This window comes from Nannobrachium achirus (assembly GCF_963921795.1).
Source record: "Nannobrachium achirus genome assembly, chromosome: 9".
Classification (NCBI taxonomy): Eukaryota; Metazoa; Chordata; class Actinopteri; order Myctophiformes; family Myctophidae; genus Nannobrachium; species Nannobrachium achirus.
Window position 1 is genome coordinate 17,440,628 of NC_137818.1, and position 21,864 is coordinate 17,462,491.

The following is a 21,864-nucleotide window of genomic DNA, read 5'->3' on the forward strand; positions in this document are numbered from 1 at the left end:
AACTGGTCTAAAAGCGTTTTTTTTTTTTTTTTTTAGACGGTTAAGCTTAGACTATAAGCTGTTTTTTACTAGCCTAGTAAACTGACTCCTCCCATCTTCTGTTCGAATCTTCTCCCTCGCATTCGAATGAAGGCAGGAAGAGAGACTGGTTTACGAGGCTAGTTTTTTACAGCTTCTATATGTAGACTTTCTATACATAGCCATTTTAGACAGACATCCAGGGATGGATTACCCAATGGGCACAATGGGCCCACGCCCTGGGGCCCCTGAGCTTGAACCACCGTTTGACCGCGTGCCTGTTGCACTTTTTGCCAAATACTAATTTATTCGTTCATGTCAATAATATAACCCCAAATATTCCTAATCCACCATGATACATGTTACTGTAAGTGTTTAACTCCTCAGTTTATCTATAAGACTTCAGAGTGAGGAATCCAAAAAGTGCAAAACAACAACAACATTAGATGTTCTAATGTCCACGCATTACATTACAGCAATGAAGGGGCCCATTAACTGGGGTAGATAACATAACTGTTATGTTGTCTACCCCGATTAATCTAAAAGGGCCCCCTCATTTTGTCATTCATAGCATCATATAACTCTTGAATGTATGGTCTTTTAAGTATGTCTTACCACCAGCCTTACCTGGCTGCCTGGGACAAGTGAGATTCTTTGCATAAACATAAAAAGCCCTATCAAATGTATAGGGGCCAAATGTATTATTAAAATATAGATAATAATATATCTAAAATAAATAAGTCAGCACCCAATTTTATATAAAGTATTGTTAGATTTTATTTTTTCTTTAATGTTCAAGAAATATGTATGTCATTGTGGCTTTAACAATAAGTTGAAGTAGCAGGTTCAAATCATGCATACTTTACATTATTTCATACAATTGACTTTTTCTTATTTTGGAAACAATTAAATTGCCAATTTCAAATGGCTAAAAATTATTCTTGGCGCGGCTGCGCCACGCACACGAAACACACACCGTCACTGCATCGCCGTGCGGTCGTAAGAAGGGGGGGGCCCTTTGCATTTTGGTGCCCAGGGGCCCATTTTTTCATAGTCCGTCTATGCAGACATCTAATATCCGATTATGGCTCATTGGGTTGAATTGTATCATTTACCAACTTGTTTGGTGGGATGTATCCTGCATTTGTGATATTGAATTGATATTCAGGGTATGGAAAGCGTTTGATATGCTGTACGTGACTGACAACTGGATGCTCCGTTTTACACTGCAGCTAAATAAGAAGCTGTGTGTTGTCCACATAAAATGTACCTGTGACTTGGGGCAGCAGTGGCTCAGGGGTAGAGTTGCCGTCCTCGAACACGAGGGTTCCCGAAGGGTTCCCAGTTCGATCCTGGGCTCCCCCAGAGTTAGTGTCGAAGTGGCCTTGAGCAAGACTTTGAACCCCTAGTTGCTCCCGGTGAGCAGATTGGTTGGTGCCTTGAATGGTTTCCTCCACCATCAGTGTGTGAATGTGTGTGTGAATGGGTGATTGTAATGCAGTCTCTGTAAAGCACATTGGATAAAGGTGCAATATAAATGCACCATTTACTTGGGAATTGTGTAATCATTAGGCTGGGTGTTAATGAGGGGACCTGAGTTTGAGTGTTGTGGAAAAAAGCCATGAGCAGAAAGTCATGGTGTGAGTCATGCAGGAGTTTTTTTTATTATTTTGTTTTACATTTTTTAAACATAATCTGTATTGACTGTAATTATAATTAGAAGGGCATATGTGAGGGGCTAGAGTGGACGTGCATAATTCGGTCTTCCAAAGTCAGTTGGTGTGGATAAATTGTCCAAAAGCCATAGGAAAAGGAGAAGTATGGGAGGATTCCTCACTTGGATGCTTTTGCTTTCAGTTCTCTCCAAACTATTATAGCACTTCTATTAGAGAGAGAAAACATCTAAATAGGAAATGCTGCCACTCAGATTTTCTCCAAAATGCTTTCTTTTTTTTATTATACCATCTTTGTTTTATTTCTTTACTTTTCTGTCTACCTTTGACCAACATGAATTGCGTATTCAATTGGAACCTGCCATGCTAAATTACCTTCAATAAAAGTATGACAAAAACTTTTAATACAGATTGTGTTACTAATTTCGATGCCATCAATCCTAGGATGACTGTTGATAAAATGTTGGGTTGTGATGTGCTTATGATTCTGAAAGGTTAAATCTATATATTAAAAAAACTAACATTCCCTTAAATGCCTACTTCTAAAAGCAATTCTGACAACCACACCAGCAGAAATCTCATTTAGACAATAGTGAGCCAACGTTAACTGACGTTACTCTAATATGGTACCCATTCTTTAGGTTACAGGGGAGTAAGCAGGGAAGGGATCAAGATGAAGGTTGTTAAATGTCAGGCACCAGCTTAAATATGGCCATATAGCTTTTTGGTAATGTAATAGGTCTACAGTACAGTAGTTCTCAAAAATGTTCAATTCAAGGATGCCCACATTCAAAATATATTTTACTTGGCTGCGGACCCCCATATGAAAAGATTTTGTGCCAAGGACCCCAGGAATTTATGTAAACAATATATAAAATAATCAAAAATATTTTTCAAACATAAACACTGGGGAAGAAGGCCTGAATATTTACTGAGGTATGAGAGATTTTGTGGCTAAATCTGGGGGGGAATTGGGCCAGTGGGTCTGTGAGAGCATAGCTGCAATATAGCAGAGGGATACAGTACAGAGGGTGTGAAGTGTGTGTGGAAATAGCAGGATTGTAATAATAGATAAATAATAATTATTTTTCTATACTACTTGAGAGTCCTGCCTGTTAATCATTAAACATTGAGATCCTGAAATGCCAGGGATCATTAAAGGCTTATATCATTCTGCTGACTCTGATTTTAATTACACAGCATTTTATCTCAAAAGGTCAAAGTTTAACTTGATTTAATAGCCAGTTTACGCATTAACCACCACAAAGGAGCAAGGATGGGGCTTCCGTGGCTGTTTCTGCCAAAGCCACGATCTGAAATTAGGTTTAAATTAAAATGCCTTTCCTTTTTATGAAAAGTACTATATACACTAGCCCAAAGAATATTATAGAAACAACAGGAGACAAGGTTATTAGAAATGTTTATTTGTTTATTTGAAAAGGATCCCCATTAGCTGATGCCGTAGCAATCCGCTAGTCTTCCTGGGGTCCATACAAAGACATATTACAAATACATTTTTAAAAAGCAATAAAATAAAATAAAACACCACAATAAAACTACAACAACATTAAATTGCATTAATTCACATTAGTACATTATGATATAGATTAAATAAATACTAGCAGGAAATAACTTTTACAAATTAATTTATCCTGAAGCTATTCCTAACTGCTTTCCAGTAAATACCTCAGCACTTTTTTTTCTTAAGGGCTGATTTATTTTGAGTTAGACGAATGTTAAGTGGTAATTTGTTCCAATAGTCTATGGCTCTATAAATGACAGTTCTTCTCATTGAATTAGTGTTTGAACTAGGTACATTAATGTGCCCATTAACAGCATATCTAGTATTGCAAGAATGTCTGTTATTACAATAATCTACCTGGTCAAACAGAAACAAGGGAGTCTTTGAATTAATAATACAACAGAGAAATGTAGCCAAGCCCGAAGAAATCCTTTGCTCAATAGTGAGCCATGAGAGGCTGGAGTGCATCTTTTCAATACTAGTTCTCATAGAGATTTGTCTTAGATGCACATCGAAGACAAATCTCGCACAAATGTGAGGTTATTGTAGCAGGAGCACCTACTACAGGTAATGTGTCATTCACGTCTCTGACTGTGCAATCAGTGAATGACTGCTGTTACATGTCAGTTAGCTGATCTACAAGCTGAAAAGCCACTTTATAAACCCTCCCCATGGGGTGCATTGTGCATGAGAGAAAGTGGAATAGGGTTGCATTTTACTGTTGTGTTTAATGATAAAGCACTGGCGACCTTTGTGCGAACCTGCTGGTCTGTACAGTTTAAACTTTAAACCTAATTAAATTGAAACCTGTTTTGAATAGAGAGTAAAACATTTGTAATTATTTGAACACAATTTGGACATAATAATGACTTGGGCTACAAAATATTATGGCCGAAGTTTGGACATAATAATGACTGACTTGAGTAAAATAAATCTGCACCGGAGGCAGAAATGCAACTCTTAAACTCTTTGTTGTACTACACTCTTCAAAAACGGTGGTCATCATTCATTCATAGCATCCTCTAGTTGGGGGTCCCTGCTTCGTTCCCTAAGGAGTCTGTTACGAGTGTGCGTATGTGTATGCAGTTATCCTAAATCACTCCCAATTTATGTTGCATCCCCTTTTTCCCCTAGACGGGGACGTAACAGAGTCCTTGGCCTAAAAACTAAAACACTGAAGATCCCCCTTCTAGATCATGGCTCTGAAGGCGAATGAGAATGCTGAACCCAGTGTCAGTCCCAGGCACAAGAAGAAGACCATGATGGCTCCTGTTGTCTCTGCTTCATGCTGTGCAACCATCTTTGGTGCAAAACAAACGCACAGGCTGACCAGGTATCCGTTGGAGAATGCAAACAGGATCATGAAGAGGATGTACCAGGAGTCGTGGCTAAACCACACAGGTAGGTAGCGACGAGGCTGCACGTTACACAGCATGAACAGCGGTACAAAGACCAGCCGCACACCCACCAGGATGGGCAGCCAGATACTGTCTGCACCCGGCCATTTACAGACGCCCGTCAGGCTCCTCCCAACGGTGTCCATCACGTTGAAGAGCAGGAAACATGAGACTGGGATGAAGTAGGTGTCCCAGGCTCCTCCATCTGCTATAGTGGACTGGACGTCCACTGTGACTGCTGGGAACGTACAAATGGTGATGGTGTAGATGAAACATGCAGACATGGCAATCACCCAGATCTGTTTGAAGATGGCAAAAACAGAAACAACTGGCTTGTCCTCCTCTTCGGCCGTACTGACCACAACATCTGGCGTTTCCTGCTTGTTCTCCTGGTCAGTGGATGTCCTGGGTCTGTTGTTCTCCATGTAGTAATGGAAAAACTCTATGCTGGGCAGTGCGAGGTAGGAGAGGATGGCCAGTAGGATGACAACGCAGGCCGTGATGAAGTAGCCAAAGGCACTGTCCTGCTGAGATGAAGCAGTGGCCAGAGCACAGATCATGGAGACAGCAGCCACGGTGCCGGCCAGACCTTCCCCACTCATGATGGGTGTGGTGTAAGACACAGGCAGCAACCCTCCCAGTCCATACAGGCTGCCCTGGAAGATGGCAGCAAAGGAGTTGATGCAGATGATTTTGATGATGGTGAGACAGAAGAAGGTTGTTGGTGCCATCTCCACCTTCACCAGCACGGCCGACAACAGGAAGACCACCAGGATGGCCGTCAGGCTGCCTAGGATACGCAGCTTCTGAGGAATCCTCTGGTGGATGAAGGAGTTGAGGCAGCTGAAGATGAGCAGGGGCAACATGGAAGACAGAGTCATCGCGTTGCTGAAGATTGATTCCAGAGTGTTCCTTGTGTCTCCACCAACCGTAGTACCATTACCCACGCCACCGCCATCGACGGACGGGTCCTTCAACCTACTGGTGAAGTACGTTGTTGCTGTCACGAAGAAGTTCCATGGCAGCAGACCTCCTAGGCCCAAGATGAAGAGAGCTATCCACACTGCATGATAATTATCCCTAGGTGCGTTGGTGGCCATAACAAAAGGTCTGTGAAAGTTCTTCAATAACACTGAGCAGCAGTGTCATGAAATAAAGGTTTTTACCGCATGGTATCTGACTCTGAAAGTAACGCCTCCAACGCCATATCAGCTGTGATCATAAACAGGTAATATAACCTGAACAAACCTCGTCCAATCACAGATGAGCTCACAGTTTATTACACACACACACACACACACACACACACACACACACACACACACACACACACACAGCATAGCTCAGAGGACGGGAAGGGGTCAGCGAGATCAAGTTCCTTGGAGTACGCATTGAGAAGGAGCGCAAATGGGAGACACACCACACACCACCTTGGAGCTGCATGAAAGAAAGTGGAAGAATGGATTTTGTGTTTAATGATGAAAACATTCCTGATCTGTATACAGTTTAAACCATATTAAAATAAAAATAATAATACAAGCACAAATGTTATTGAAAAGAAAGTAAAGCATTTGCAATTATTTGAACATAATTTGGACATAATAATGAATGGTTTAAGCTACAAAAATATTATGGCCACATTTTAAAATAAATCTGCTCAGGAGGCAGAATTGCAAATCTTAAACTCAATTTCTTTGTAATGTTATATTCTTCAATAAAGGTGGTTATCATTCATTCATATACTGTAGTATCTGCAAGTAGGCTGTCCCTGCATCGTCCCCTTAGGAGTCCTTGGCCTAAAAATAACATTGAAGATCCCTGTTCTAGATCAAGGCTCTGAAGGCGAACGAGAATGCTGAACCCAGCGTCAGTCCCAGGCATAGGAAGAAGACCATGATGGCTCCTGTTGTCTCTGCTTCATGCTGTGCAACCATCTTTGGTGCAAAACAAATGCACAGGCTGACCAGGTATCCGTTGGAGAATGCAAACATGATTATGAAGAGGATGTACCAGGAGTCGTGGCTAAACCACACAGGAAGGTAGTGACGAGGCTGCACATTACACAGCATGAACAGAGGTACGAATACCACCCGCACACCCACCAGGATGGGAAGCCAGATACTGTCTGCACCCGGCCACTTACAGACGCCAGTCAGGCTCTTCCCAACGGTGTCCATCACGTTGAAGAGCAGGAAACATGAGACGGGGATGAAGTAGGTGTCCCAGGCTCCTCCGTCAGCTATCGTGGACTGGACGTCCACTGTGACTGCTGGGAACACACCGATGGTGATGGTGAATATGAAACACACAGAAATGGCTATCACCCAGATCTGTTTGAAGATGGCACAAACAGAAACAACAGGCTTGTTCTCCTCTTCGGTCGTACTGACCACAACATCTGGCTTGTCCTGCTTGTTCTCCTGGTCAGTGGATTTCCTGAGTCTGTTGTTCTCCATGTAGAAACAGAAAAACTCACTGTTGGGCAGCGCGAGGTAGGAGAGGATGGCCAGTAGGATGACAACGCAGGCTGTCATGAAGTAGCCAAAGGCACTGTCCTGCAGAGCTGAGGCAGTGGCCAGAGCACAGATCATGGAGACGGCAGTTATGATGCCGGCCAGACCTTCCCCACTCACAATAGGTGTAGTGTAAGACACAGGCAGCAACCCTGCCAGTCCATACAGGCTGCCGTGGAAAATGGCACCAAAGGAGTTGATGCAGATGATTTTGATGATGGTGAGACAGAAGAAGGTTGTTGGTGCCATCTCCACCTTCACCAGCACGGCCGTCAACAGGAAGACCACCAGGATGGCCGTCAGACTGCCTGAGATACGCAGCTTCTGAGGAATCCTCTGGTGGATGAAGGAGTTGAGGCAGCTGAAGATGAGCTTGGGCACCATGGCAGACAGCGTCATTGCGTTGCTGAAGATTGATTCTAGAGTGTTCTGTGTGTCCCCGCCAACCACAGTACCATTACAACCGCCACCGCCATCGATGGACGGATCCTTCAACCTACTGGTGAAGTACATTGTTGCTGTAATGAAGAAATTCCATGGCAGCAGACCTCCTAGGCCCAAGATGAAGAAAGTTATCCACACTGCATGATAGTTATCCCTCGGTAAGTTGGTGGCCATCACAAAGTCTGATCGAAGGTCTGTGAAAGTTCTTCAATAACACTGAGCAGTAATGAAAGTAATGCCTCCGACGTCATATCAGCTGTGATCATAAACAGATCATATAATCTGGACAAACCTAGTCCAATCACAGATGAGCTCACAGTTTATCACACACACACACACACACACACACACACACACACACACACACACACACACACACACACACACACACACACACACACTATATATTTACATCACTTGTAAGGACATTACATAGACTTCCATTCATTTTTATGCAAGTCCTGTGGCCTTATCCTAACCTCTATCCCTAAACCTAACCGTTGTGGGGACCTACTATTTTGTCCCCACACTGTCAGAGGTCCCCTGCAGGTGACTGTGTGAACATGCATTTAGTCCCCATAAGTATAGCTAGACAAACTCACAACACACACACACACACACACACACACACACACACGCGCGCGCGCACACACACACACACACACACACACACAGCAGGGTTTTTTTTTCTCGCTAATTACTAAGTGCTTCAAATATGATTATTTTGGAGGTCCCATGCAGCCTGAAAATGTCAAGAACCACTGGCCAAAACAATAAGTAGTAACAACATGGAATACTGTCAACTGTCAACATGCTTACCGGTATCCAGTTTACTGGTTCAGACATTAGACTCAATGAGTCACAAGTCTTGCAAATACCAGGACCTGGACAAAATGTGTGCAGGTCCTAATACATCTTCTAATCTTATGTATTAGGGATAGATGCCATTATGTTCCCCTTTTCACCAGCAATTACTTTGCTCCACCAGGAGAGGGAGACAACAGATGCATGGAATATCAACACAACTGCAAAACAAAATGCAGCAGTGCATTTTGCAATTGTCTCTGAGCAGAGCACGCACAACACACATGGTGGTGATTTAAGTGTTTTGTCTTTTGTGTTGAGTTAAGAGCAGTTAAAAGTAACAGACTGGTCAAACTTGACTGGTAACTTTAAAATGTGGCAGAGATCTGAGGACCCTTTCCTGGGCCTCACAAACACTATGTAGCAGAGTGGCTCACAGCCTCAGCCTGATGACCTAAAGTCAAATAGTCGATACAAACAAGCTTTTCTTACTTCTTGTGTTATTGCTCTAGCGAAGTCTTATGTGCCTTGTTTTAACTTCATTGTTTATATTGTTGCCCATTTCATTGTTTATTGTGAGTTTGCGACCAAAGGTCGCAGTTTAGTATGTGAAACGGCACACCATGTCTCCGTCTGAACGTGTACTCTTTCTTACGGTCTATGGGTTTGCCGCTCTGACATCACTGTGATGTTAGGGGAACCACTCTAACAGAATGGGTTTGCCGCTCTGACATCACGCTCTGGCTTCACTGTGATGTCACATTAACAGAATCCCTTATATGCCCATAGGCCTCCCTGATGTCATCAATATTAAGCCCATATCTAACAGGACTTCATATGGGAATGCCCATATATGGAGGCCACTTCGGCCACATACCACACTAACAGAAACCATATATGGCCAAGACAGCCCATTTGTGGCTGGTACTACAGACAGGGATCTTCATGTATGGGCTATGGGCAATTGGGCTTAAAGTTAAAATGGTATGATGTCAGATGTCATAGACACCATAGGACTTTCACATAACCAAATACCGGAGTAAGCATGTTTGGGCCCTCAAAGCATATCTCCATACAGTACATGGAGCTCCATATATGGGTACCAGGGGTCTCCATATATGGGTAACTGGTCCGATATACATCACTGGCCAGATGGCCAAGACATGTCATGATGCGACCTCGAGGTCGCTTAATTGTCACCCTCAGGTGCCTTACTAGTATTGTTGTCCATTGTGCAGCACCGTGTAACATTGTTTAGAAAGGTACTTTATAAATAAAATGTATTTACTTACTATAAGTAGATCTGAAGCAGCTGGTCCTTCTGTCCTTGGCCAGCCAAATAAACCCCAGCACTCATCTGAACTGACAACTCAATGAACAACATGGAACACTTCAACTTGTTCATGCATTTCCAGTTTACAAAGTTCACTGTAAACCAAATATGTTGCAGACTTTTAGACTCAATGAGTCTGGTCTTGCAAATACCAGGACTTGGACAAATATATTATTGCCTATAACCTTTACAATACTTGTTTTCTATGTTGGCCAGGTGGAATCATAGTGATGCCCAACTAAACAATCTCACAAATCAGGGATAGATGCCATTATTATGCCTCAGGTCCGTTTTTCCCCTTTTCACTTCAGAGTAATTGCAATTACCTCGCTACTCCAGGAGAGGGAGACAAAAGATATAAAATGTTCCTGGTGGCTTCATGTCAGATAGACCTACTATACCTACTTTATATTCATTCACCCATACTTAATATTCACTCATGCATTTCTTCATTGATGGTCTCCAAAACACACATAATATATTCCTCATCTAATTATGAGTAGACAACCCACCATCAACACATGCAAATGGCAAAGGTACCAAGCCCTCCTCCTCGCACATGGATGTTTAGGTTTGAATTCAGATCCATTCCCAACTCATTACACTGGACAAAGAGAGATTGCTGGTTTTGCTGGTTTTAGTTCTATTGTCAAGCATCGTTTTCTTTTACATAAATGGGGGTCAACATTTCTACACTAGCCCATTTCTCCATAGATGGTGTATTTGGGGAAAGTAAAGTATCAAAAGAATAAAGGGATCTCAGCCTAGTCCGGTGCATCACAGGAGCAGGGACAGAAGATTGCAGAGGAGACACTGGAGCAGCACGGACAAATGAAGCCTTTTATTTAGGTTTTAGTACAAAAAATATATATACTGACGTTTCGATGCTACTGCATCTTCTTCAGTTATCCCTAATGACCTCATCCTCCAGTCTCTCTCCCCTCTGTAAACCCGAATCATCTAGGGACCAGAAATTTTAAACCCCGAACCAAATAATTCTGTAGCTGGAAATCAGACCCCACACATTTCTTACTTTTTTCTCAATCGAAACCTGCTGTTTGCTTTTGTACAAAAGTATGACATGAGGCTATTACGATTTTATAGTAAATGCAACATATTGCTAGTTTGAATACTACAAATGACAGAAAATATCTACATGTAGACATTGTAGATGGGCTGTTTTTGCTGCGCAACATGCTTCCATAGAAGACATGCTGGCTTCTATAGAATCCAAATGAAAGAAATTACTGAAAAATATCGACAGATACTCTATATTTTCGTGGTGAGCAGCAAACTGAACTACGCAAGAATATCGTCGCTGTCGGGTGGAAAGATTGCACAAGTTATGTTCAAATGGAGCCAATGTAATTATAGCGGTTTGCTTCTTTTGCCCGACAATCTACAACACAGTATGGCATTCATTTACAAGAAAAAATCTGGAGATGCATGGCTTTTGCCCGACGCCCAACGATATAATATTGACATATCGTCAATTTTCAACCAACAAAAAGGCCACACACACGACGTACACTCAATAAGATTATTTATGTTATTGTACAATCTGCATTTATAACAAATAATAAAAAAAGATTAGTTAAGATGTACAGTATTTGAATGATCGCGCCTGGTGTGTGTCTCACACACACACACACACACAACTCCAGTGATGGGAAGGGGTAGAGGGGAGGGGAGTGGGCCTGAGCGCCTGAGAATGAATTCATGGACAGCGTGTGTGTGTGTGTGTGTGTGTGTGTGTGTGTGTGTGTGTGTGTGTGTTAATTTAGGTACATACTTATGTTTGCTTGTGTATATCTGTTCTCTTCATTGTATATATGTGTGTGTGTGTTACTATACTTGTGAGGTACAGAGAAATAGACAATGGGAGGACACCTTTCCTGCCCTCTTTTTTTTTACATTCAGGTTTGATTCATACTCCAAGTTGTGTGCTGCGCTCATGCCCACCCCCCAAAATAGCCGCTCTACAAGCTCACAACACGCAGCGTGAGCTTGTAGATCTGCTGTTCTGAGGTGCATGATACACCGGCCGGCAAATTAAACTCGGGCTTTAGGTTTGGATTTTGAAATGGGCAAAAACGAATGGTAAAGATTAGAATTTAGGGAAACAACCGTCCGAAAATGACGATGTCTTCACAAGTATAGAGTGCAAGTGTGTATGTGTTCGTGTGTGTGTGTGTGTGTGTGACGCCAAGCGTTGGCAGGTGACTGAATGTCACGAGATGAGAAGATGGAGGGATGAAGTCAAACGAAAAAGAGAGGGAGAGCGAGAGAGAAAGGAGGAAAAGGAAGGAGCGGGGAAACAGAAGGAAGTAAATTTGGAAGTTTTCTTTCAGCAGAGAGGAAGAGTGGAAGTGGTGATGGTTTGGATGGTTCTGCTTGCTTCAGATTCGACCCTCTGGTTGGTTCTGATGGGTAAGGTGTTTGGATTCAGTTGGGTGTAGATTCGACCCTCTGGAGGGGGTGGTGGGCGTTCGAATTCAGTTGGTGTAGATTCTTCTGACCCATCTGGTTGGTTTTCTGATGGTGGCTGGATTGGACCGGGGGGTTCAGTTGGTGTAGATTTGACCCTCGGGAGGTTGAGGCAGCTTCATGTTCTCCTTGCACATCATCAGTCGTCTGAGCTCCTGCAGGACCACGCGGATGCTGTACGAGTTCTGCCACTTAGCCAGCGCAGACACCGCCCTGGTATCCACCTGGTGACAAACCAAAGACAGGGCCCGTGAGCAAGCACAGTGTGAGCGCACAAGTCGGGCGTGGTAATTGGGTTGTAATGTAAGATCACTGTTCCGATACCAGAATTGGAAAAGCTGATGATTACAGTGGGGAGATTGTCCCTATTATCTAGTAAGCAAAGTGTTTAGTGACTGACTGTCTTAAAGGGCAGCAGTGTCACGTCACAAGGTTGGACGATATGGCAAATATGTTGGCAATCGGCGATTGGATTCATGTTTTTACGGACGGGTTTTGTCATTTTTATGAGAATTAGGTTTAGCCCAATTAAATGTAAAGCGCAATACAAAGCGTGTGTGAAATGTTAACCAATTTGAGTCATTCTAATAATTATTATAACTAACAATTTTCTTGAAACCCTCTTTGTATTGGGTTTTGTGATTATTTGGCATTATCCATTTCTAAACAATGAAGTAAAGTAAGACTTGTCAAGCCATATGAGCCCATCTCCTGTTTCTTTAGCGTGAGAGTTGATGTATAAGTACCGGTACACCCCCTGGACATGAAGCTAGTATGTCTCAGGGACTTATCCCCCAATCCGACCCTTGATGCTGAGTGCCAATCAGGGAGGCACTTTTTTTTGTCTTTGGTATGACCCAGCCCGGGATCGATCCCCGACATCTCAGGGCAGACACTCTAATGAAGCAATTAAGCGAATGAGCGATACACCCCGCCAATTGGTCTAGTTACATCATGGCAAGGTAAACGCACAACCCAAAACCTCCCACAAAGTGTCATTACACTTTATTTTTGACAAGCAAAATAAAAAAGAACTACTATATAACCCTAGTGTCTTTATTCTGAGGTGAATGCTGGGGGCCAGGCCAACAGTAGATTTACAAGCTCACAACTTGACATGTTGCCATCTTGTAGATCGGCTGTTTTTGGCTTGGATATTTTGTGGAGTGAAAACTGATTGTTATGGAATCATCTGCAAGTTTATACAAAGACACTATAGGGCTGATGCATACTCCACTTTGCTCCACTAATTCCATGGGAACCAAAGCAATCAGTGAAAGAGGTGGAACCCCGTCGCCGACGGCTCTTTGCTTAACAATTTGAACCGCAGCGGCGATTGCGTCATAGCAGCCGTAGTCCCGCCTCACGTTGCGGTGGTAGAAACGGGCTCCTTAAATTCCCCAACGTCTTCCCTGAGATGGGAGGTCGGGGATCGATCCCTGGCCGGGTCATATACCAAAGACTAAAGAGACCCTGCTTGGGAGTCCGCATCAAGGGTTGGATTGGGGGGCAAGTCCCTGCGACATACTAGCTTCATGTCCAGGGGGTGTACACTTATACATCAATGCTCACACTATAGAAACAGGAGAAAGGATCCTGATTCCTGACCTATGGGCCATATGGCTTGACCAGGTTTAACTTTACTTACTGTACCTATTGCTCTATTGATTAGAAATGGATAGTGCCAAATGAAGATAAAGAAGATCTGGGTACTTCTTACACCCCTGTTCTGTAGCAACAAGCTTACATTCTACACGAGCATTGCATTTCATGCATAATTAATATCAAGTTAGACAGGTTTGAAACTCACCACACCATTGGAGTTGTGAACGCCATTCAAGTTTATCTTCGTCACAAATCTGACGAACGGCGGCGTGTCTGGGTATCTGGGCCCGCATTCCACCTTAAGACTGTACATACGATTCTCATAGATTGTCTGTGGATCACTCAAGCACACGCGCACGCACGCACACACACACGCACACACACACACACACACACTATATTAACATTCCACCTTAAGGCACAAATGCGATTCTCATTGATTGTCTGTGGATCACACACAAAACAACCTGCTTTTCATTAAAGGTGCTGTGCATTCTTTTGTGTAAGCAAGTGTTAAAAGATTACTATGTTCCCATAGTAATCTTTGCTATAGAGTTTGTTCAGCAACAGTTAAGTCTGTATCTCTCCAGCTCTTTAGAGAACAGTTCAGGCTGGGATACCAATTTCATTCAATCAGGAGAGCACTCACACAGGACAAACAAGTATAACTGGTGACAAAGAATTGGGCGGAGACCGTTTGAACTGGAACACCATCTGATAAATAATCTTTGTGGGCTTCCCTCTCCTGATTGGTTTAAATTGGCAACCGCCTGAAAATGCGTTTTCTGTTTATATTAAAGAGCTGTGTAGACCCCTGTTACAGAACAATCTGAGTGTACAAATTGAACCAAATGGACCCTTGTGACTGAGTGTAGGCTACAAAAAATTCAACCAAATGGCACCTTACGAATACGATTCTGTAACTCAGTTCTGTAAATGCAACCAAATGAACCGTTACAGGTCTGTAACTCTACAAATGGAACCAAATGAACCATACAAGTCTGTAAGCCTGACCGTGTACAAAACGCAACCAAATGGACCCACTTGTGTATGACATTAAATTACTTTTCACAACCACTGCGATAGCTTATGGCACGGGTCTTCAACAGGGGGTCCGGGACCCCTAGGGGGTCCTTAGAGTATACAGGGGGGCCGCCAAATCCTTGTGTGATAGGATAATTCTTTTAAATTAACAACTTGAACCCTCGCATCCCTATTCCGAGGAGAACTTTAGCCAAAAATAGCAGATCTACAAGCTCTGTGCGAGGCGTTGAGACCTTGTAGATCGGCTATTTTCGGCAAATAGGTTTGGTGTAGAGGTAAAAAAGAGCAGAACAAGTACAGAGTGAAAGGTCAAGTTAACCAAAAACACTAAGAAAATCTGCATCACAAATTTATACAACATGTAGGGGTCCCTGGCCAGAAAACGTTGAAGACCCCTGGCTTATGGTTATGTGGTGGGTGTGGCCTCACTCACCCTCGGGGGTCCTATAATCATGCCTCTCCATCGTGTTAAGGTCATGTCCTCGTCGTCCTCCAGACCCCAGCTGACCGTGCCGTCTCCTACACCTTTCTGACCTTCTTCCAGCTCTTCAAGAAGCCGGAAATTACGAGGAACCTTAACGCCTGTGGAGTAAGAACAAAAAACAAAAAAACAAAAAGCCACACCAAATTAGGGATGCGCCGATATATCGTTGCTGTCGGAGCAGAAAACTCTTATCTCCATATTCTACCTTTTTGTGTTTTTCTTTTGTGAATTAGCGGCCTACTTGATCACACTACTAGGCCTGTCACAATTATTACAAAATCGTCTAATCGCAATTATTTGAGGTAATCGCAATTATTTTTGTCATCATTTCCATGTTGAGAAATGTTCCGATAGTTTCAAACACTTTCAAAAAGTAGTGGAAATAGCCGATCTACAAGCTTGTAGATCGGCCATTTCCACTAAAAATGTAATAAAAAAAGATTAGTTATTAAATATGCCAGTCATTCCTTTGTATATTTAGGTTATTTGTCATATTTGCCTTGTGCAACTTCAAAGCCAAACAGAAATATAGATTTTATTCATAAGCTCCAGTGTTCAGCGACAAAAACAATTAAATTGTTAATCGCAATTATTGACAACATAAAATGTAATCGTGACAGCCCTACATACTACAGCCTCACAAAAACATCAAAATTATAGCAGATCTACAAGCTCGAAACAACGCATTTTTCAGATGGGGTCCGCAGCCTAATATGTATATCAACTTGGGAGTCCTTGTCACAAACATGTTTGAGAACCAGTGTTCTACATGCAGATTATTGTCAACCTAGAACAAAAGGTGTAACAAAATAACAAAACCAAAATAATAAAATCAACCAAATTGTAATTTTTAACCAGCATCTGTCCATAATTTCCATATGGGTGCTGTTCCGATACAGATGCCAGTATCATCATACCGGGAACGTTCTGATTCCCAAGCAGCCGCACTACCACCTGAGCCACTGCCGCCGCTCACAGTTGTTCCAAATGGGAGCGTGTTGATATAGCAACATAACATTTGTTCGACTTCGCATTAGTTTGACGCTGGTGAATGCCAACCTGGTGAAATGTTAACCTGCCGACGCTGGTGAATGCTAACCACCTAGTGAATGTTAACCTGGTAAATGCTACAATGCCTAAACCTAACCGAATCCATGACCTCAGTAAAACGATGCCCTAACCCTTAGTCGAACTAATGGGACGTAGAAATATCGAGATTGTACCCTTCCAAATATATGAAATTATTAAAAGGTGCAGTAAGTGGAATTTTTTTGTTAAAGCAAACCGTTTTACAATTATTTGCTGCAATAGTGTCAAATATCTCTGTTCTGATATTAATTATTGCTATAGTGTTTGTACTGCAACAGTGTTAAATAGCTCAATTGAGTCAATATTGTGATAGTAATCATTGCTAGTGTGTATGTTCTATAACAGTGATAGATCATTTATCAACTTCATTTTTATAATATTCCATGTCCAATTGTGTCTGCTCATTCTTTTCATATAAAATCACTTCCCATTTCACTCGTTTATCCTGTGTGCCTGTAATCTCATGCCTGATTGGATGAAATTGGTGTCCTTCTGAAAATGTGTGTTCCCATGAATATTTGTTCAATCCTCAGAAAATACATGTTCGGGTGGGGTCACACATTTCATCCAATGAGGAGAGTACCTATCTATCTATCAGCTTAAATTGTATGGTGTCACTGTTCCGGTTCCAATTGTGTCTGCTCATTTCTGTGTGTCATCACTTTCAATTTCACATGTATATCCTGCATCACTTCTCTCTCCTAATTGGATCAAATTGGTATCCCAATTCCAACCTGAAAGTGTAGTTTGTTTATAGGAGCTGCAGACAGGGAGACTCTTACTGTTACTGAACAAACTATATATACTATAGCAACTAATCCTATCACAATATAGGGCTATTTAACACTGTTACTAAACAAACACACTATAGCAATGAATCCTATTACAATATAGAGCTATTTAACACTGTTACTGAACAAACACTATAGCAATGATTACTATCACAATATAGAGCCAACACTGTTACTGAACAAACACACTAGAGAAAGTATATACTAAACGCTATAGCAATCCATCACAATATAGAGCTATTTAACACTTAAAATATCACTTCCAGGACCTTTAATTCAACATACTAAGACAGGTGGTCATAAATAACCAACAGCTTTCCCCTCTCCTCATTATTTCCACAAATTGAAGACGGCTCTAGTCAAAGCAAATGTCACTCACAGCTGGCCATGACGAGGCTTTTAGTCAGACATGTTTGTAGACCACTGGTTTTCAATGTGGGGCGCAGGGACCCTTTACGGTCTGTAACTCTGAGAGGGTACAAATGGAACCAAATGGACCCGTGAACATTTGGTTTCATTGTGTACCCTTCTCAGAGTTAAATAAACACTTAACATGGGGATGGAAAAGACTGGTATCAAATAATGCCCAAACTTGGGAGGGTAAAGGTTGAGAAATGTTTAATAATTTTTTTTTTGTTCTAGTTTTAGTTCTAATTAGATAAATGATGCATGGATTCATTCTCGTTGCCACTGCAGTGAAGAACACATTGGGTGTGTGAGATTCATTTAAACCAGTGGTTCGGGGACCACCCGTGGTCCTAGAGGGGGTTCCAGGTGGTCCCCAGCTAAATGATGGAGAGTTGGTGGTGAATGAATGAATGAATTATTTTATTTGAGTGTCATGCCACCTCGTGGCCCATCCCTCATGGGATTATATGACACCTTTTTAAACAAGGTTACAATATTCTTAAGTACATCCCTTTTTTTGGTGGTAACCAAATGGACCCTTTTAGATCTTTAACTCTTGAGTGTGTACAATTAAACCAAATGGACCCTTCCATTTGGTTCCATTTTACACAAAGTTAAATAATTGTTTAACATCTGCATACTTAATTTACAAGAGGTCTACACAATTAGAGATTGTAGACAAATTTGTATTTTGATCAACATTTTGCCTGTCATCTTTACTATATGGTAGGTACCAACATCAATACGGCATGGAAATGTGGAAATCTTATACAACGACAACAAAATATTCAAAGTTTTAGGTCTGAGAGGCTAAATATCATCAAATGGTGGTCCGTGGCTCAAAGGCCCAATAAATAATGGACCCCGATATGAAAAAAGGGTTTAAACCCCCCTAGGGGGTCCTCAGAGTTACTACAGGGGGTCCTCTAAATCCTTGTGTGATAGAAACTGAAACTTTTTTTCTCCTTTTTTATGTGCCTGCACTTGAACCCTAGTGTCCATATCCTGAAAAGAACTTTAACCAAAAATAGCAGATCTACAAGGTCACAACTGTGAGCTTGTATATCGGCTATTTTAGGCAAAGAGGCTTGACAATGAATCCAAAATACACAGAGGATTGTGCTGTCAAACGATGAAACTAACATGGAAATCTATGAAAAGGCTGTGGGGGTCCCTCCCCTGCTTCATCTCTCTCAACTACGGGGTCCGTGGCCTGAAAACGTTGAAGACCCGGGACGTGGTAGACATTATTACAGAATGCGTCACACACATAATTCGGCAAGCGACACCGGCTGGTCTGGACGTTATTGTTACAAACGTCACGGGACAGATGATTTAGTGCTCTATAAAAATACTCCTGCTCCTGGGTTCAAAATGACGCACTTTTTTCAACGCAATAAAAACATAAATGACGCTATAACGCCGAACAACCGCGTGCGTTTTGTGTTTTTTAGACGTGCGATAATGACGTCGTCATTTTGTGTCGTGCGACACTCTTTTTTTTCTGCCGAATAATCGTCGTACGGCGAAGTATAAACGCAACAACGCCTACATGCAGCTAGCAAGCTGAAGGCTAGCTTAAAAAGCTAACCCACACACATACAAGAGACGCCCCTGACGTTAACTAGCGCGATTTACATTAACATAACATATTAGCAATAGTATTAATAATTCATTTAATTGTTATTAAGCGAACTCTGACCCAAAAAAAAACGACACGTTAACGAGTCGGAACGAGAAGCAGCCTTCCTCCTGTGTGTCTCAACAAGAAGCCACATCCAAACTGTTCGGCGTTACCAAAAAATACCTCGTTTTTCATTCTAACGCCGCTAATTATTGTTTTATTAGTATTTTTACTGCGACGGGGCGACGTTACGTGGCGTTATCGGAGCGTTTCGCTGTGAATTTAACGCAATGATAGTGTATTTATCTCGGTGTTGCTTTACCTGATCCGGCGGCGACCGCCATCTTGTCGCTTAATGGCTACGTGCGCGCGCACGCCGGTATTTTTTTACAATAGAACGCTCGTGGTTGGGTGACGCGCCGCGGCCGCGTGAAAAGAGGAAGAACAGCCCTCTGTCAAGTCCTAGTGGCGTGTATCTGTTCTGCATCTAGCTTGAGGCAAGAGCAAGACCCAAATTCAGAGTGAACATCATATTACAGGGGTCTTCAACGTTTTCAGGCCAAGGACCCCTCGTTGAGAGAGAGATGACAACCTTTTCAAAGATTCCATAGTTTAATTGTTTGAAACTTTGAATGACCGCACAATCATCAGTGTATTTTGGATTTATGTCAGTTTGTGTTTTCAGATAGGCCTACCACTTGAAACCTTAATAAACTTGACCTTTCATTATGTACTTAGTCTGCTCTTTTCCCCTCTACACCAAACCTCTTTGCCGAAAATAGACGATCTACAAGCTCACAATATGGACACTAGGGTTCAAGTGGTTAATATAAACAAGAAGAAAAAAGTTTCTATCAGTCAAAGATTTGAAGGACCCCCTGTAGTAACTCTGGGGACCCCCCGGACCCCCTGTTGAAGACTCTTGCCATATTATTTGCTTCTGGGCAGGGACGTGGAGAGAATGTTAGAGAGGCAGGGGCTGAAATTTTTCGAAAAGGGCCTTTTGGTGAAAACATCGAAAATAGCAGACCTCCAAGCTCTGCGAGCTTGGAGGTCTGCTATTTTCGGTGCTTGATACTTGATTGATTGATTGATTGATTGAGGTATTTATTAGAAGTATTGCATAGGAAAAGGTACAGTTACTTTCATGACAGTACCTGACCTCTGGAACCCCCTCCCCCCTGAAATCAGAAATTGTCATTCAGTCAATCCCCACATTTAAAACCCAACTGAAAACTCACCTGTTTAGGCAGGCATTATGCCTGCACCTCATTGAATTATGTTGCTCTGCTGCAAACTGTTCAGCTTCTTCTGCTTTTAATTGTGATTTTGAACTCAAGCGACCTTGAGTGCCTTGAAAGGCGCCTTATAAATAAAATGTATTATTATTATTAGTAGTAGTAGTAGTAGTAGTAGTAGGCTACAGTTCACTGATAAGGTCAACTAAAAGGAAACTCAGGTAAGGCAAAGCTTATTTCCGTCGAGATCCTTCTTTTTAACTCATATAACATTGAATGACAGACGGACAGAACACAGTACTATGCAGTAGATATCTTCAGCAAAAAAGAAAACAGTGCAAAAAAGTATAAAGAAGGGGGAGGGGGCAGTTAGGCTGGTTTATTGGTTTTTCAGCTAGTTTTAAAGGATGTTAGAGATTGGCACTCCTTTAAGGCCTTCGCGTTCCACATTTTGGTGGTATAGCAGGAGAACTTTTTTGACCCTTTGTTTGTTTGAGTTGAATCTGGGTTGAACATGATCTGTGGCGCTGCCTCTGGTGTTGTAATTGTGGACATCCTTGACGTTTTTAAAGTATTTTGTCAGGTACATAGTAGTGTATCTTGTACACCAGGCCCATTGCAAGATGCTGTACTCTGTTATCTACCCTGAGCCACGCCACGCTTGACTGGTGAGTAGTGGCCGGTGAGGTGAGTCTGATTAAGGTTAAACAGGACCCTAATTAGTTTGTTTTGGGCTGTTTGGAGTGTTGCTTTTACCACACTGAACTAAGCATAATCCATTTCTTTCACCATAGTAAAATCTGCATTCATCTGGAAAGGGCACTTTTTACAGACGGATAAAATTGAAGGGGCCGCAGCCAAATACATATCATTTTGGAGGTCCTTTAACCACTGATAGGCTATGGGCCAATTCTACAACTGTCTTCTAAATCCTAACAGTTTTCTGAAAAAAAAAAGAAAAAAAAGAAAAAGAAAGAAAGAAAAGAAACTTGTGCTGCTATAGGCCTATCAGTGGTTCTCAAACTTTGTCATGTCAAGGACCCCAGATATGTATTTGGCAGACCCCCCGTCTCAAATTATGTTGTTCCTGCCTTCCAGGGACCCCCAGAAGCAAAGATTTGAGTTAAAAATGTTCACTCTGAATTTGGGCCTCATGCTAGATGCAGAATAGATACACATGTCCTAGTGTGCTACCTATGTGTCCTTGTCTGCTGCCTCATCTCCTACAAAGTCTCCTACAGTAGCTGGCAGTGATGGAAAAAGTACTCACCTCACATGTTTTACATGTACTTATTTTTTATAAATAAAAAAACAGCAGATCGACAAGCTCACAAGTTAACGTGGCACTGCAACGCGTTGTGAGCTTGTCGATCGGCTATAGGTATATACT

The 21,864-nt window shown here is 42.1% G+C and overlaps 3 protein-coding genes across 4 annotated transcripts in view; all 3 read right to left on the reverse strand.

The window, feature by feature from the left end:
* Nucleotides 1–4,402: 4,402 nt before the first annotated feature.
* LOC308291139 (equilibrative nucleoside transporter 1-like) lies at nucleotides 4,403–5,710 on the reverse strand (the record flags this gene model as incomplete). Its single annotated transcript, XM_080733080.1, has 1 exon — nucleotides 4,403–5,710. One exon carries the CDS (start codon nucleotides 5,708–5,710, stop codon nucleotides 4,403–4,405), a length of 1,308 nt encoding a protein of 435 aa, XP_080589206.1.
* Nucleotides 5,711–6,433: 723 nt separating this feature from the next.
* On the reverse strand, nucleotides 6,434–7,741 carry LOC308291138 (equilibrative nucleoside transporter 1-like; the record flags this gene model as incomplete). The annotated part of the gene is made up of 1 exon (XM_080733079.1): nucleotides 6,434–7,741. One exon carries the CDS (start codon nucleotides 7,739–7,741, stop codon nucleotides 6,434–6,436), a length of 1,308 nt encoding a protein of 435 aa, XP_080589205.1.
* Nucleotides 7,742–11,230: 3,489 nt separating this feature from the next.
* The window catches only part of peds1 (plasmanylethanolamine desaturase 1), a 33,040-nt gene continuing 22,406 nt past the window's right edge, over nucleotides 11,231–21,864 (reverse strand). The window contains exons 1-4 of one of the 2 annotated variants that reach the window (XM_080734214.1): nucleotides 19,559–19,624; nucleotides 15,274–15,422; nucleotides 14,002–14,127; nucleotides 11,231–12,415 (exon numbers count right to left, since the gene is read on the reverse strand). In XM_080734214.1, the coding sequence (XP_080590340.1) occupies nucleotides 12,269–12,415; nucleotides 14,002–14,127; nucleotides 15,274–15,422; nucleotides 19,559–19,580 (444 nt within the window). In that variant the 5' untranslated portion in view covers nucleotides 19,581–19,624 and the 3' untranslated portion in view covers nucleotides 11,231–12,268. Of the gene's footprint in view, nucleotides 12,416–14,001; nucleotides 14,128–15,273; nucleotides 15,423–19,558; nucleotides 19,625–21,864 lie in introns of those variants that run through there. The other variant, XM_080734213.1, reaches the window with a different exon arrangement.